At 46.4% G+C, this 16,773-nt stretch overlaps 1 protein-coding gene and 1 long non-coding RNA gene across 5 annotated transcripts in view; both read right to left on the bottom strand.

Moving 5' to 3' along the window:
* SH3RF3 (SH3 domain containing ring finger 3) overlaps positions 1 to 4,035 on the bottom strand; it is a 237,302-nt gene extending 233,267 nt beyond the window's left edge. The window contains exon 1 of the mRNA XM_083814690.1: positions 3,611 to 4,035. Within this exon, the coding sequence (XP_083670816.1) occupies positions 3,611 to 4,006 (396 nt within the window). The 5' untranslated portion in view covers positions 4,007 to 4,035. The remainder of the gene's footprint in view (positions 1 to 3,610) is intronic.
* A 2,021-nt stretch (positions 4,036 to 6,056) lies between these two features.
* LOC310892509 lies at positions 6,057 to 16,139 on the bottom strand. Of its 4 annotated transcripts, none has more exons than XR_014578188.1 (6): positions 15,963 to 16,139; positions 14,904 to 14,974; positions 12,838 to 13,502; positions 11,871 to 11,985; positions 8,288 to 8,492; positions 6,057 to 7,928 (listed from the first exon to the last, which is right to left on the bottom strand). It is a non-coding gene; the product is annotated as an uncharacterized lncRNA (long non-coding RNA). The 4 variants fall into 4 exon arrangements; XR_014578189.1 differs by having other exon boundaries at positions 6,057 to 7,022; XR_014578190.1 differs by having other exon boundaries at positions 6,057 to 8,492; positions 12,838 to 12,923; positions 13,330 to 13,502.
* Between the last annotated feature and the right edge of the window lie 634 nt (positions 16,140 to 16,773).

Genomic DNA, 16,773 nt, shown 5'->3' with positions numbered 1-16,773 from the left:
AGCCAGAGGTTAGTGACTTCCCTCCTGGGTTAGCAAATTGCAGTCAGTCTTCTGCCCGGACCCATGAAATAGCTCTGCGGATCTTGTATGTGGGAGAAGCACCCAGTGAAAGGCACGGGAGCGCAGCCCATCCGTCACTTGGCTGAAGCACGCTGACATATCATTTTCCTTAGGTGCACATCTTAGTCTGCTGTTACCTATCCCACCTTCCGGTAATGCACCACATGTGTATCTGTCACTGCGGCCATGCTCTCTCTTCTGGGAAAACCGAGACACATCTTTTATAGGTTGCTTTGTTTTTATACAGATGTTGCTCTCAGTTTGTATTTAGAGTAAGCAGGCAATAAGCTTTGCACCTGGAGTGGAAGAGGACTGGTTTGGGAGGAAATTGCCAAAGACTTGCATGCATTTAGCTGTCTATCGGACCTTGAGAACTCCTGAGAAGATTCTAAGTGGTAAACTCCAACAATTCTTCAAATTCTTCTTCTTCAAAAAAATTCTTCTTCAAAAAAATAAAAAATAAAATAAAAAAAAAACAACCAACCCTTGTTCAGCAAAGAACCCAGATTTACCATAATGCCTCACCAGTCTAAGGGAGCCATTTACTTTGACAGAACCTGAATTCCCCCAGCAGTTCTACAGTGGTAATGGAAACAGAGGAGCCAATAAATTATAACCTTGTGTGTAATGCGACTACCATTATAAACCACTCTTAGCCTCCCGTTTTATCCCCTGGGGTGGTCACTCAGCTTCTGGATTTCCTTACTCTCATTCTTCTAGTGTGTTCTTTCAGCTTTCAGACCCTTTTATAAAGTCTATAATCATACTCTGCATTTACACAGCGTCTTTAAGGTGAACTCCCCAAAATGCGGCGAAGCAATTGTTTTTGCAGGCTGAAATTAAGAGAGTAGCTGGCTTATCAAGGGCACACGTTGCTGCATGTCGGCAGAATCACAAATATCTTTGAAGCCTGCATTTGTAGGGAAACAACATTTCCAGGCCTCTCACGCTGGAGATGCATACCACGTATCTTAAAGCACCTGCAGTACTTCTGAAGTATTGCTGAAGAATGGTCTCAGTCAACTATCCGAACAGCCCCGGTTGCAGTTCATCCCCGGTCCCTCTCACGCCACGTTTCAGCACTCTGGAGAGACTGAGTCCATGTTAAACTACCAGTAAAGAACCGCCGAAGTCCAGAGAAAGAAATACAACCCCCCCAGAGTTTTGCCAAATGAACGTGTTAAACAACGTTCACTGATTTTAGAAAATGCCATCTATGCAAAGAAGACTTCCCTGAAGTGTAAGATGTGCAGTGGCAAAACACAGACATAATAGCAATGCACAAGCTGGCTCTGCTCTGTCTTCTAAGGTTAATTAAAATTCTCATTGAAACATATCCCTGGTGTGATTGTAACATATCGGTCTGAGGATCTGTGCAAGACTGAAGTCTGATAGAAGTGACCTTGGCTCCGTGCCACTGCCTTTCACGACTAGCAGTTTCCTTCCTAACCAAAAAGCCCATGATGGCATGTCCCATTTTATACACTGAGCAACCTACAATGAAAGTTATTAATTAGTAAAATAGTTGTGATTTGCATTTAAGCCCCAGGCAGCAAATCTACGGCAATTTTTGAAATTAATAAAAAAAAAGAAGAAAAAAAAAAACACAGAAAGAATCACTTCAGCTCTCTTTGAGAGATCTAAGCTGTCAAAGACCAATATAAGATTGAAAGGGATACAGTCCTGCCTTTCAGTACCAGCCCCAAAAAGCCAAATTCTGGGCAGGTTTGTACCATCCATTGCTTGGTAAAGAGAGGTGCTGTACTCTGCCTCCAGCATAGCTCAGCAATCAGCTGTATCAGCAGCTCCAAGGAGGATTATTCTCCCCTGCTGCTTTTTTTAAAAGCAGATTAGTTCAGACTTTCTTTCACTGTAATGAACCTTGTAAGGCTCAAGCACGTTGCATTGATTTCCCGGATAAAATTGCGCGGTCAGTCAAAAGGCTAAGCAAACGGTGCCTCAGAGCCACCCTGCCCCAGCAGACCCACTGCCCCACAATCGCCCATTAGCCCCAGCAGGCGAAGGCAGCAGTTGTTAACCATAAAAGCCAAAATGTGATTCTAAGGTCACGTGTAGCTTTGCTTTCTATCAAATTCAGATGGATGGCAACCCACACGGAAACACGCGACAGAAGTGAAGTGCCACTCAATCAAAGTCAGAAAGCGATAGAACATTGATGGGGTTTTATTTGCTGTAGGGTATCTGCAGCAGTGGTTAGGGAAGCGACTTCTTAAAGCCTTCCCTGTTTATGGTAAAATAATAACAACTCAACTTCTGTGACAAATTGCACAACGGTATAAAATTACTCTCAAGTTCTCCCCCAAAGCATTTCCTTAGAGGTGCACCCCCTGTGGTAACGAGGTCTTGAAGGCATAAAAACCAGAGGCTGTCTTGCGGGATGTTCACAAAAGCTTGGTCAGGGTGCCAAGAAACCCTGCCTCTGCAACAGGAATCGTGCAGGTGCAGTAAGTCCCCACGCAGACCCTACTTCCCACCGAGAGGACTACCTGGAAATCAAACCGGACAAAACTCAAGATGACAAGAGCTGTCTGCTATGACAAAGCATAAGTCGAGTTGCAACGCGTGTCCCTAAAAACAAACGGGTAAAAAAGCAGAGGGTGGTGTCCCACCGCCTTGCTTCTTCTCTAAACTTGGCAAATCATTGTGAAATAGCTGAACATCACTGCACTCCAAGCAACCTAATAAAGATCTACCCTTCCAGAAATATTACCGAGCATATTTCACTTCAGCCTCCAAAATTGAATTTTACGGAACAATGTATGGCATTTGCCATCATTTCCTGTAGGCGAAACTTCAAAACACCAGCACAGGTCTAGTCATTTCTCTCAGGAAAAAAATAAAAGGAAATTAATTAATTGAAACATCCACCGTAGTGATATAACTTCGGGAGGAATCTCTGCGTTGACCTTTCCAAGTCAAAAGCCTGTACGCTAAAGTACGGCTCAAGCAGATCCCACGGAAGATATCAAAGATAATTCAATGTATCTACTATATATATATGGCATTAGGGAGCAGATAAAGTTGCCAGTGCTCAGAGTCTCCCTGCCCAAGTCTCCCAAAGGGGTCCGGTGGCCAACGTCACCCTACGGGCCGACACGACACGGCTCACGAGGAGGCACTGATCCCGGCCCCGCCGTCTCAATGCTACCCTGGGCATCGATTTTAAAAGCAGCTGGGTTTTTGCGGGCAGGTCTGAAGGACACAACCGCACGCCCCGCAGCGCTCCGCCCGTTCCCGCACCGCACCCCGGCACCGCACCGAGCCCCCCGGGCAGGGCAAAGCCGCCCCCCGACGGCCGCATCCCGCTGCACCCAGCGGGGCCGGACAGCACCGCCGGGACCCCGCGACACCCGGACCGGCTCCGCGGAGCCCCCCCGGTCCCCCCCCATCCCTCCGGGGGCTCCCGGCCGCCGGGGGACCGACGCCCGCGGTGCGCGGCGGCCGCCCCCGGGGCCATCCCCGACGGGACGGCCCGAGCCCGGGCGGGCACCGGGGGTCCCGCTGCCCGCTCCCCGCCCTCGGCACCCACCTTTCCCAGCAGGGCGCTGCGGCTGGCGGCCGCCAGCTCCCGCAGGCTGGCGGCGGCCGAGGCGGCGGCGGCGGCGACGGCGCTGGGGGCGGCGGCGGGCTGGGGGTACGCGGGGGCCGCGGCGTTGGGGCTGCCGCTGGCGCCCCCGGCGGCGCGGGGCCGCTGTCGGATGCCGTCCAGGAGGCGGACGAGGAGGATGTTGGCGGGCAGCTCGTCCACGCCGCAGCCCACCAGGATGCGGCACTCGGGGCAGCGCAGCTCGTGCCGGGAGCTGACGATGCTCTCCAGGCAGCGGCGGCAGAAGGTGTGCTGGCACGGCAGCACCTTGGCCGTGGTGTCCAGCCGCTCCAGGCACACGGAGCACTCCAGCAGGTCCAGCAGCGACGACTCGTCCATCGCCGCCTCCCCGCCGCCGCCGCCGCCGCCGCCGCCGGCTCCCGCTCCGCCGCCGCTCCGCCGCCCCCTCGCCTCCGCCTCCGCCCCCGCCCCGCCGCCGCCTCCGCCTCCCCTCCGCGGGGCAGCGCCGGGCCCCGACGCCCCTAGGGCCGCCAGCACCGCCGCCGCCGCCGGGGGGGCCCCGGTGGAGGCGCTGCGAGAGCCATCGGGGCGCCGGGGGGGGGGAGGGGGGGGGTGCGCGGCGAGACGGCGGCGGGGCTGCCCCCAGCAGCGGCGGAGACCCCGGGGGGGGCGGCCCCGGTGGCGGCGCCCAGCGCCGTGCGGAGCCGCGGCGATGCCGGCGGAGCGGAGCGGAGCGGGAGGGGGACGCCCGCCTGGCCGCCTCCCCCCCACCCCCCACCCCCTCCCCGCCGGGGCTCGGTCCCCTCGGGGAAAGCTGGGGGCGGGGGGGGGGGTCCCCGAAGGCCGGCCCAGGAGCCCCGACGGGGTCCCCGGGGCGGGGGTCGGCGGGGCACGGCTGTCCGGGCCGGGCCACCCCCGCTCGGGGGCCGGGGCCGGGGCCGCGGGCGGACCCCGCCATCCCTGGCGGCGCGGCGCCCCCTGGTGGGGCCGGGTGAGCCCCGGTGCCCGGCGCAAGCCCCGGTGCTTCAGCGCATCCCGCTGGAACCGTGCCCCGCATCCCCGCACCGAGCCCCGCGGGGGGCTGCCGGGGCGGCGGGGTGTCGCTTGTCGCCCGCCCCGCTCCCCCTCCCCGTCCCCGTCCCAAAGGGGTGAAAGCGATCGTGTGCCCGCGTCCTGCTGGACCCCGGGTTTTGGAGTTTGTGCCCCCGCCGTCGTGTAGTAACAACACGAGGGTGTTACAAAATAAGGCGCTGCCGCTTGGATGTGCGGGGTGTGAACAGACCTCCTGCTCAGAAGCTGCGGGAGAAGCCCCGCTCTTCAGCCTTGCTTGTTCAAAGTATTTCTTTGGAAAGATCCCTATTTAATTAACATTTAACTAATGTGCGATGAAACGGCCCTGCTCAAGCCAGAAGCCACTGTTGAAGTAAATGGGAGTCTTACCAAGGAGAATTTGCATGTGTGGTCCACCACCAGATCCCAGCTTTCCTGTGCCCATGGTGTAACACAGCACGTTTGCTTTTCACAACCTCTATTCCTGGGCTTACCGAAGCCCTCCTATTCCTCTCTCAGGTGACACCTTCAGAATTGAATTTCTGTGAGTTGTGTCAGGAGGGCTGCACGCGATCCTGCTGTCGGCTTTACGGCCCTACAAATAACTCCTGACATACACAGCAAGATGAGGGCCCTGTTGTGGTAAGGTTAATCTAGCCACCGTACAGCAAAAATCACTAAATTTCAGTATGAGAAAAGCCTTGGATCTCTTGTCTTGCTGAAGGCTAGAAGGAGCAAGTGTAAAGCTGAAGGCAAGCTCTTGATACGGTCAGGTCATTATTGAGTAACGTCCAGTAATCTAACCCACGTCCTTGTGGAGAGAAAATCCAAACTCACCAGTTTTAAACTCTAAATAATACTGATGCTTAGAGGCATGTGAAATACAGTATCAAGGTCTTGGGCTTTCTCCAGAGTAGTACTGTTAATTTAAGGAAAGAGGTAACGGAGAACCTTAAGGATAAAAGGCTTCGTCAAGGAGAGGGAAGTGCTGGTAAATCTGTAATGGGAAGCATTTCGGCATCTCAGGTTCCTCCTTTCAGAAGTGAAGAGTTTGCCTTATCACTGTCAAAACACATAAGCAGAAAGCGCTCTCTTCACATCAGTGTAAACCCAGAGGACCCGCCGTGACTAGACAGGCGCTGCCCATCCATCCTTGCTTCTGGTCACGCAGGGCTTGCAGCCAAACCGACCTGTCACCAAGCCTCCCAGAGTTTCCCAGTTGCATATCCCCAAACCAGGGAAAATACCTGGGAGAACCAGCACCCAAAGATGACGAGAGGCTCCCTTGACACCGGTGCAGCTTTAAAAAGGTGCAGATGTGCAAAACGTTTATTATTCAATAGAAGAAATCACTGACACACTTACGACGAGCCTCTGCTGCAATCCACCTGGAACAGGAGAGGGTTGCCGTCGTGGAGAAGCAGAAGCTAAACCTGAGGCAATGTTATGGAGAGCCACTGCGAGGGGAAGGAGGTGCGGGAGCTCCCTCCTGGAGGGCTGCCTCACCGCGGGACACAGGGGAGGGTGGAGGACATGGGGAGCCCAAGAGAGATGGGGAGAAAAGGAGGTGAGTGAAAAAGAGGGAAAAGGAAGGGAGGAAAGGATTAAAAGAAGGAAAGATTTGTCAAGAAATTACATGAGGGACTAGAGATGCGTAAAAGTGCACTTCTGTGGAGAGGAGGGAGGGACTTACCAGTTGGGCTCCAACTAGAAAAAACGCCTCCTGAGTGTTTGCATCACCTCTGATATCAAGAGAAGCATTTTCACACTTAAAAATTTAGCACATATTTATACGCTCTGTGCCTCAGCCTAAATGAGAGTTAGGCAAGGCCTGATGGAAATGAAAGGAAAAGAATTATCACACACACTTCATCTGTTTGCCAAAGAGACCATGGGAAATATTACATTAAATATTAAGTAACGAAATACTCTGATTGTTAAGAATTTTGGAAATATAGAAAAAAAGATGAAACCTTCAGAAGCCTGGGATAAAACACATAAAAAGGAATGGAAAGAGATACAGAACATGTAACAAGTTTTGGTTTACTTTAAAGAAATGTAGTTTTTATTAATTTCCTGTCTCAGCTGCCAAAACATCTAGCTTCAGATTATAACTGTAAAGTGATTATTTGTGAACTCATTAAGTAATGTGATTAGGACGGTTCTTAAGCAGAGGTGCTGCTTTACACCCAGTGATGGAGTAGCCCATTTTGCCATGCATTCCTTGGTTCGAGTATTTGAGGAGACAGCTGGAAAACAATTCCTGTTTCAGGCTTTGGAAGAGACCTCACTCCCATGGTGGACAAAAAAAAATCCTTCTTGATGCATTAATTTTGAAGAGAACCTGCAGACAAGAAGAGACTCAAAGAGGTAAAATGCTCTTACAGGAGAGCAAAGGCTATCAAAGCATTCCAAAGTATTGATTTGTTGTCCTTAATTATAACAATTTTACAATTGACTGAGAGATTTTGCTGTCTGTGGCTGTATCTAAGTTGATTTCAAAGGCATTTTCTGGTGACAGTGTGTGGATGTTACACCTTCAGCTTTGCCTTCATGCATTTACATGCTAGTATTGAAAATGGCTAACTTTTTACCAGTCTTCCACTAAATGTGATTTGATTATACAGAAATTATTCTCAATCCTCGTTTGTATTCTTGATCTGTTTGTAAGGGTGTACAGCACAAAAACTATTCAGTTTACACAGCTTGGGAACACTTGCCTACTAAATAACAAGCAATGGGTAGCTCTTGTTTGTATGATTCTTCAAAAACCTGTAAGGCATTATAGGAATGCTAGGCACTGTTATTATTTCAGAATGAGTCGATGTAATTAAACTTGTGGCAGAAGGCACAGCAGTCCACTTTCACTATTACATTTTCTCTCAATGTCTAAATGATCATTCGGTTATGCTTACATTATTTGAGCTATTTACATTTAGAGTCAAAAAAAAGGTGTTCTTGGATATTTGAACTGAATAATATTAACACTCAAAGGAGGGAAGGCTGGGAGCTGTCAATTCTGTCCTTTTTTCCTGGTTTGGATTTAAATAATGTGGTGTAGGTAGCAAAAATTACCAAACTGATTTCAGGCCATGGTAACATTTCTGCAAAATGGACAAGTTTGATGATGGGATCTTCTGTCTGTTCCTTTGGCTGGAGAGGAGATTTTTGATCTAGATCTATCTATCTACATGTACGTTCCCTTCCATTGTAGAAGCCTTGCACACACGTGGAGTAAGTTCTCTGTTGTCTGTCAAAAGGGAGATGGAACAGAATCAGTGGCTGAAAATCCTTATTGAAACTATAGCAGGACCACTGCCCTCAAGGTATGTAGGCTGTGATGATACCTGCCCTGGCAACACACGTGTGACCGTCCTAGCCAGCGTCATTCTGGGACATGTATTTGAGATCCCCCATATAAGACAATTATAGAAAATCCATTTAGGCGGACTCTGGATTCTTTTTCAGGGCCAACTTAAATGACCACTGGAGGAGGACATGTTCTTTACATTTCTCTTGACACTATTTTAACACCGAAAACAGATCTGTGCTTGCTTTGTGTTTAACAACAACACTGAAACAAGGAAGGAAAGAAGGACATCCATATACCTCCACTGTGTCCTTACAGGTATGTTCATCATGTTGGCCTCAGGTCAGAAAGACGTGTGCCTAACGGCACAGCTGAATGGCAGCAGATGTTTAGGTAGCCCTACATCAGCTCTGCCTCATCTTCCCCGACAGCCCTGGCTGGATGTCCTGCCCCTTCCGTTGCACCTCGCCAATGCATTCAACATATCTTCATGAAAAAACAACTCTGAAATGAAAAAAAATCCAAAGAATTTTGACCATAAAAATGACAGATCAATGTTAAAACTCCATACATTCTGCATGATATTGTGGTTTTGATTCAATAAACTTGGGAATTAAAATGGTTCTTCCACCAAAAAATATACTGTGCCCACTGCCAGCTTTGGTACACCAGCCTATCAAACCACCGTGGTTTTGATGCAATTTTTATCACATTCTGTGTAGATTGGGTATTTTAAAGATGTGGATGCTGGCAGGCCAGATGTCACCTTTTGCGCAGTTTTCCCTGCATGTCCAGCCCTCCTGATAAAGCACCACATCTCCAATGTGATTATACAACACCCATTCGTTTTACATGGGTTTCAAGGTGCATTTTGGACTTTTATAAAATTAAAACTTCAGCTTCTAACTATAACTTTTTTTTTTTAAGCTGAAAAAAAAGCTTCAAACATTTATGAGATTAAATTCTGTGCAGTAACTTATGCATAAATTATGCAAGTAGAAATCAGCCTGATGGTATCAAAGGCTGAAGAGGAATATTATTCTAGACCCGAATAACTTTTTCAGGTCACAAGGACAGTGACACCTGTTAGGCCTTTGCCCTGTCTAGGAATCAGTTACAGATCTGTAAACTGATAAAAAATACATTCTATTTCTTCTCTCTTCTTCATGGATCATAAATTTCATTAAATTGCCTTCACTTAGACACTCGTATTTTTCTTAAAAATGGAAAGATACTTCTGTCAGTGATGAATTCATTTAGCCCATTCATCAAGATATTTTTCCAGCTCATTGGTTTCTTTGTGTTATTCCCTTACACTAATACTTCCCACCAACTCACATGTAAAATTAACAGGATCTTGGAGGATATCTGACTAAGTACCTTCTTGGGATACTTAGTGAGACTACCAATACACTGCAGCAGCAGGGTGAAGGCATCTCAGTTGGCAAAGCTGGATGTCGTGCCGTCACAGCAAGACCACCTAGACAGCAGAGGCCAGGTATGGCATCAAGTTATTCCTCTGTTATGATTTTTGTTGTCACAACTGGGAGAAGGTAGATTACTCCATCACTGTCCTACCACTAACGAAGTGCCAGGCCAGATGCTCTACAGAATTCCACAGCAGGGAATAGGAAGAGATTGCCATGGTTAATCTATATATTCCCAATTATTTTTTTTTTATTTTTTTTTTTAGAGTTTAGAATTAGTTGTTTAATCTTCTTGCACTGCAGTTGTTTTTAAAGGCCCAGATTAAAGTCGCTAGTAACTTAAACTCAACATCCTGATTTCTCAGATTTGCAGGCCCTCACATTTCAGTTGGGGATGATTAATATTTCCAGTTTCCATCAGGGTTTCTCAGCTACTCAGCATGCAGCAGCCAGCCAAGGAAGTTGGCTTGCCCAGAGCCCTGTTTTTCCTGGAGGCCCCTCCTGCATGTACCTGGCCAGCGCTGTAGAGCACAGCAGCTCTGCTCGTGTTCACGAAGCAGTGCAGGTGCCCTGGTGGTGGTTCCCACGTGTGGCAAGACAAAAACTCCAGGCTGCCCATCACCAGAAGGGCTGGGTGCTGCTGTTCTGAATGGTTAAATTATTAGAGCTTTCCTCAGACTTCAACCAGCACAACCAGCCCACAGAAGCTGCTACTGCACTGAAAATTAATCGATGCATCATCAAATTAACAAGCCATCTGCAGCTAAATTATGAATTGGAAGAATACTACGGACTACAAAATCTTTCATTTCTGTATCATGCTTTTGACCTAACAAATGTGGTTTTTTTGAAAGGAGAATTAACTTTTATTTTCTTTCATGTGGTTCAGGAATTACTTTGACTTCTATTTGTAAAAGTTGGGAAGAATAATGATTAATTACCATGCATAAGAGAAAACACGTGCTCTTTCAATCAGCATTGACTTATTTAAATCAAAGAAGGAAAACAGCAACCAACAATGCTGCCAAAATAAATGTTTAATGGAGCACAAGGCTGTAATTTTCTCTATAATGAGGCGTACCATCTCTAGGAACAAAACGGGTACCATCTCTGCAGATAGGCATGTACTTAGAAACATAAAGACGCAATACACAGAGAAGTCTTTCGAGCTACAGACAATACAGGCAGGGAATAACTCAATAGACTGTATTAATATTCAAACAAGCAGCTGTCAACACTTCATCCCAGAACAAGCTGAAGCTCCTTACATAGCTTTTACTACTGTAATAGTTGGGTTCACTGGCAGTGGATTGGAAAACATGCAATACTAATGAACCCTCCTGCTTCTCCTGGCCCACCATTTAATCCTTCCTAAAGTGAAAAACATTCACTATGTATGCAATACCACGCTCCCAAGAGGCTTCAGGTTCAAAAGAGATATTTCAATTTTGTTTCTTAGCAACATACATCCAATAAAAGTGAAACGCTATACAAACTGTAATGTTTGTGTTGTTTTAATCTATAATGCAGTACTTTGCCATTGCTAAAGAGGTGTGCCACTACAGCAGCTTTACAGTGTCTCTTATAATTAGACATATGCATTTTTGTTTTCCTATGCTAGATTACCTGCTACAGAATATGTTTTTGAAGACACTGTAATATTTTCATGAACAATAAATAAAGGGACAAGTTCTGTTCTGATAAGGGCACACTTGCCAGGATTACCATGTGGCCTGTTACGTAGGAAGAGATCTTCTGATGTTTGATTCATGGGCAGCTTTTGGGCATCTTGCAAGGACTTAATTCCTAGAATGAGTATCTGCCAGCCTCCAATCCAGGGCTAAAAGGATTTGTACAGTACTTATTTCTTGGAGGAATAGTAGGCATGGCTCAGTATTTTCTGAGCGCCCCAACTGACTGACTTGATGTGTACAAAAACAGTTTTGTGTTTACTTGACTTTAATGTCAAGCCGAGGAAGAGGAGGAGCCAGACAGGTCCCCAAAGGCACCTAGAGAAACATGCCCTACAGAGTAACTTGCAAAATTTCACTCGCCACAGCTATGGCTCTTTCCCTCGGTCATTTGGCATAATTACTTACACAATGCCTACAAAGAGGAGTGGGAGAGATGTGGTATTTATCTTCTTCCTCTCTTTTTATCCTTCTCCTGTATATGTTTGTCTTTAAAATTCAGAAATTGCTCATCTCTAGAAAAACTCTGCAGTACTCGTGTTCTCTAAGTGCCTGGTAATAACAGCTCCAGAGCACGAATGCTGCGTTTTCAGTAGACAAGTGTTAGAAAGGTGGAAATGACAACATTTACTATACAAAAATGTGCTGCCTTTTTATTTAATGCAGCACCAGAGAGAGAATGAAATGGGTTATATGGTGCCACATCTTCCAACAGCTTGGGAATACCTGAGACCACAGTACCTCCAGTTCACACTACAACTTACCTTACCAAGGAACCTTCTGCTCCCAGTCCTCTCTGATTTTATACTTCATTTTTCCTGTGTTAGGCACTTAACAGATGAACTGGTGTTTCCCAGCAATGTGAGCTGAAAAAGCAGTCTGAAATATTCAAAGAAAACTGATTTATGGGGAGGCACATAAGTATCTAGCACCCTTGATGTAACTTCTGAGTTCTTTAACATTGAAGACAGCTGAAGAAAACAGTACCACGCAGAAACACCAGGTGGAACTAGGAGAAGAGGGAAGAAGAAAAGAAAAGGAAGATCCTCTTTAGTTTGCCAAGTTTTTTGAAGAAATACCTTTTCCAAATGCAGTCTTGGCAGAAAATGACTTATTTACTTATATTTCACTAATTATCAGCTTCTCTGGATTCATACAAAATTAACGGGCTGATTGGCTCTTTAAAGGAAAGAAGCAAACAATCTATTCAGAAATAATCAATATGATAACTCAGCCGAATATGATAACCCAGCTCGACACCTCCCTTTACAGGCAAAAAGCTAGTGGCAAGGCATAAACGTTCCCCATACTGTGCTCTAATTACCTTATTTTTTAGAAGAGCTGAACACTTTGTAGCTTTTGCTGAGGTCAACTGAAACTGGTGGCTGCTGCCTGCCTTTGTGAACGAGGTTATACATGTCAACAAGCCCCCTCAAAATAGCAGAGGAAATGAATCACATGGTGAAAGGCCACAGTTTCTCTCTCGGAAATAGTTAATTCAGCTGCCTGTATATACCATCTTAATAACATGAAAGAATAAGTTTTTTTCCCTAGCAGACACCATTGCGATGCAAGTCCCCGTGGATCAATAGTTACCCCCCTATTTCGCACTTAAGCCCTGAATAGGAAATCACCCTCAGCCATAGCGAGATGCTGCCTACGCATTTTGCAGAGGGCAAGAAGCCAAAGACAACGCTGAAGGGAAGTTTCTGAGCAGTCCCCGCTTCTTACCTCATGAAGAGATATCAGAAGAGGAGGTGCTTGATGGTGGCAGCTCCAAACCTTCTCCCTCCTCAGTAAATAGGAGTGCTGCGCATCTGTCGGTATGGAGAGAAATCCCATTAGGAAGTACTTCAGATCTGGTAGCATTAGCTTTGGCTTCTACGGGAAACACACCTGCCAGATCCTGAGAGCTGTGGGATTCAGCAAAAAGGCTGATGAAATCTGCCACTGCTGTTCAAGTGTTCTTGTGCTTATTTTTATAAATTTATATGAGTTTTAATACGCATTTAGATATCACTGTTAACCTTCAAGAGACTCCCCAAGTTAAAGTGTTAAAATTTCTTGCATTATGCTGATGAAAACATTGACAGCAAAACCTCTAAAATTCTGTTTCTGTTTAATCAGAAATATTTAAAACAGAAATTATGTATAAAATATATTGTCTGTAACACCGTAATAAGTCAAGTGTTCTGTGCCCACCATTCGAGGTGATTTTCTTACCTATGATGTTTACATGGAGGCTTTCACAATTTCTGGGTAGAGCAGAGTGATCACTGGCCCTGGGTTTTCTGTGTGCGTATCCCCTTCACAAATCAGCATTCACTCCTCATACGCTTCTCTGGGATTTACCTTCCTCATGAGCATTACAATCAGAGCACTTATTTGCTAGTTCACTTACAGAAAGAAAACACAAAAAGGTCTTGAATGCAATCAAAGCACATTTTCTTTGATTTGCAGAAATATTCGCTATGCACACAGCTATTTACCAGAAAAAAGAAAAAAAAAAAGTGTTTCTTTCAACCACGTTAATTTTTCCTATTTTTATTTCCCACTGAGAAGCCAGATTATAATAGTTTATAACTGGAAGGCCAGTTCACATTGCCTTACCCCTTCTGTAATAATTCACCCTTGTGCAAAAAACATTAATGGGGAGCAGCAGAGCAGCATTTATACCTCATTTGCAGACCATATACTATACTGTCCTGAGTGCTGCGGATTAGGTTTTCCACCCCATAATTTAAAACTGAACGTAATCAATAAAATTACAGACTCTGTAACACTGCAGACCACATTTGCATGTTGTTGGTGCTACTGTGTGTTGTAAAAACCTGCACAAGCAGGAAATGCTGGTGTAAGAAGTCAATAAATGTGAGAGAGGATCTTCTTTCCCTCAACAAAGGCATATCATAAACTGTTTGCTCCAAAATTCAAGCTGGGAACTCACCTCTACTGGATGAATGTAGAATGTGATAGGGGTATTTATAGCCTAACAGTGATTTACAATAAGTATGCAAGTAGCAGCAATTAATAAATATGACTAAAAAGTGATACGTTTTGGTCAGAATCAGGTTGCTGTTCAGGAACCACACCATCCCGTGTTTTTTTACCAAGTCACACAACAAAAATGTGCAAAGGCAGTGTAATGTGGACCTTTGTGTCAGTGGGGCTGTACTGGCTTAATTGATTTATAATGAGTCAAGCTGCCTGTTTATGCAAATGGATTAGCCAAGTCCTGTGATATTAACATCGTGTGCCAAACTGCTAAAAATATTTCTGACAAAATGAGCTGGAAAAAGTGATAGAGCTTTACTGCTTCCTGCTTTTACTTTGACTTCAGTATGTTCACAAATATTAATAACATGCTAAAATGCAGCACTTGGGGTATAAAGTGTCCCCCCAGCTTCATAACAGACAGGAGGACAGTTTCCCGTCAAAGACTGCGACTCTTCAAGATGTGCTGCCCAGATACGTGTATAATAAGGTGCTGATGATCTCCAGGTGTATGAGGGAGGATGCAGAAGGGGCGACCACATCCTTCGTCACTGCAGAGACAGGATGCTGGAGGCAGTGGGCAAAACAGAGCTCAGGAGCTGCTGGCTTTTGAAGCACTGACAAAAAGGAGACGTTTCAAGCACTCAGCTATTCCAGCCTTGTTTGTGCTCACACAGAGATCACTATACATCTGTAAAGTGTTGGCTGGGCACACCAGCAAGGCATTTTCCCAGCTGTGGAGAAGCACTGAATAGCAGCATGTGCTGATGCATCAGTACCTTGAAAGTGCCTGAGATACAAACCTGTGCTGTCAGCTCCTGTCCGTGGGGTCAGGTCCCTTTTGGTGGACTCTGGCAAAGCAGTCTCCACATATCTTGGGGTAAAAAAAATAAAAATAAAAGAATAAAAAAGATATGGAGAGTTGAACTCTTTCCTGGCAAAGGAAAAACGAGGTCTAGCACCTCCAGGCACATTATATGAGAAGTGGGGCTCAGTTTGGCTTTTTCTATTTTTTTATTACAGATTGATGAAGGAAGCATCTCTGCTTCCACAGGAACATAAAGTAGTACTTTTGCTTTTAAACTACCTCGTGTGGTAAAAATGCAACAGAGAAAAAGTTCTAAGAAGAATGGATGCCAAGAAGAAGTAAAGAGAGCTGAGGCCAGTGGTGATTCAATCTGCTTTGGCTAAATGAACAGCTTAAGCATCACTGCCTAACACTCTTTCCGAGGCATATCCCTGCCAAAGATGCCGTGGACACCTATGGTAGTGCAACCAGTTCCCATAATAAAGGAAGAGAGGGATATTTTGCAACATGTGCTCAGCAACTTGAATAAATGCCCAGCTATGGAGGAGAGGGCCCACAGCTCGGTGTGCGTGGTGTCTCTGAGCAGCTGGTACCCTGCCTGGTGCTGGCAGAAGCAGCTGCCTGGCTCCCGGACAGGCCTCCCCCGCAACACACACGCACGTCTGTGCCTGCTGTCAGCTCATTCTCTATCACCCTCCTAAGCACCCCCAACCCTTCAGACTAGCTGTGTGCCCTCCTCTGCCATCACCCTCCGGGGGAAGACCCCAAGGGCCTGCTCCAAAACAAACTACCATAGCTGTCCTATGGCTTCATCTTCTCCATGCACACCGACCCACAGGCTGCTCTGGAGAAACCATCTGCAAGGAGAAACTGATAGAACAGAGGTCTCTCCACCTAGGTAGGTCTACAGAGCCACGTGAAGAGATTTGAGTACCAGTGGCTGGCAGAAAAGCACTTTATCAGTGCTTATCTCTGTGTTTTCATAATATCCAATGAAGCGGCACATAAAGATAACAATGTAATAGACCTTCTGAAAAAGATATTATATACTCACCCTCTTTTTTCTTTTAACAGAATGAGTTGCATTGTGCCTCAGAAAACAAGTAGGAGGCTTTTGCAGGCTTGCAAGAGGTGTCTGTGGCTTGCTGAAAGGAGCTCTCAGAGATCAACCAGGTTTTAGGGTAAACCACACTGTAGAAAAAGAGAAGTGAACCTTTTGAAAACTTTGCATAAAAAGGAACTGCTATCACAGGGAGAGACCGAAGCAGCTTTATTATCTGACTCCTCAAAGAAACACTTGCCAAGATTTTTAAATGGCAAACAGGAGAGGAGCATCTGCCGGGGAGGAGATGAGCCCAACCCAGACCAGGTGGGATCTCTTTCCACAGCCCAAATGAAAGAGGCAGGGACATGGTTAGAGACAACGCTTTGTCAAAAGCAGTTTTTCATTTGTAAGCCTCGATACAAAGAGTGGGGTGGATGGGGATGCATAAGCCCAGTGGCACCACATCCCAGTACAATGCCCAATGCAAAAAACCAGTGCAAAAACCAGCAGGCGACTGAGCTATTGCATGTCTTAGCTACACCTGGGCTGCAGGGGCTGGTGGCCCAGAGGGAGGGGAAATGAGCGCATTTGTCAGCACACCACAGAGCTCTACACAGACAGCCCCAACCCTTCCCTGCTGGCACTCCCGATACAGTGAGGACTCAAGGGCTCAAAGTCTCCTTTCAGGCTAGGTTGGGGAAATACCCGCCAGAAGTGACATAAGTACAGGTCATCTCACCTCGAGATGCACTAGGTCACCCCCCAGGGCCTACTTTGGCCTTCTTTTCTGTGGCTTCTGGGTTAATACACAGCTAAATAA

The sequence above is a fragment of the Anser anser genome (assembly GCF_964211835.1).
Source record: "Anser anser genome assembly, chromosome: 1".
In the NCBI taxonomy this organism is placed as follows: domain Eukaryota; kingdom Metazoa; phylum Chordata; class Aves; order Anseriformes; family Anatidae; genus Anser; species Anser anser.
This window is presented reverse-complemented; position numbering and strand designations above follow the sequence as displayed.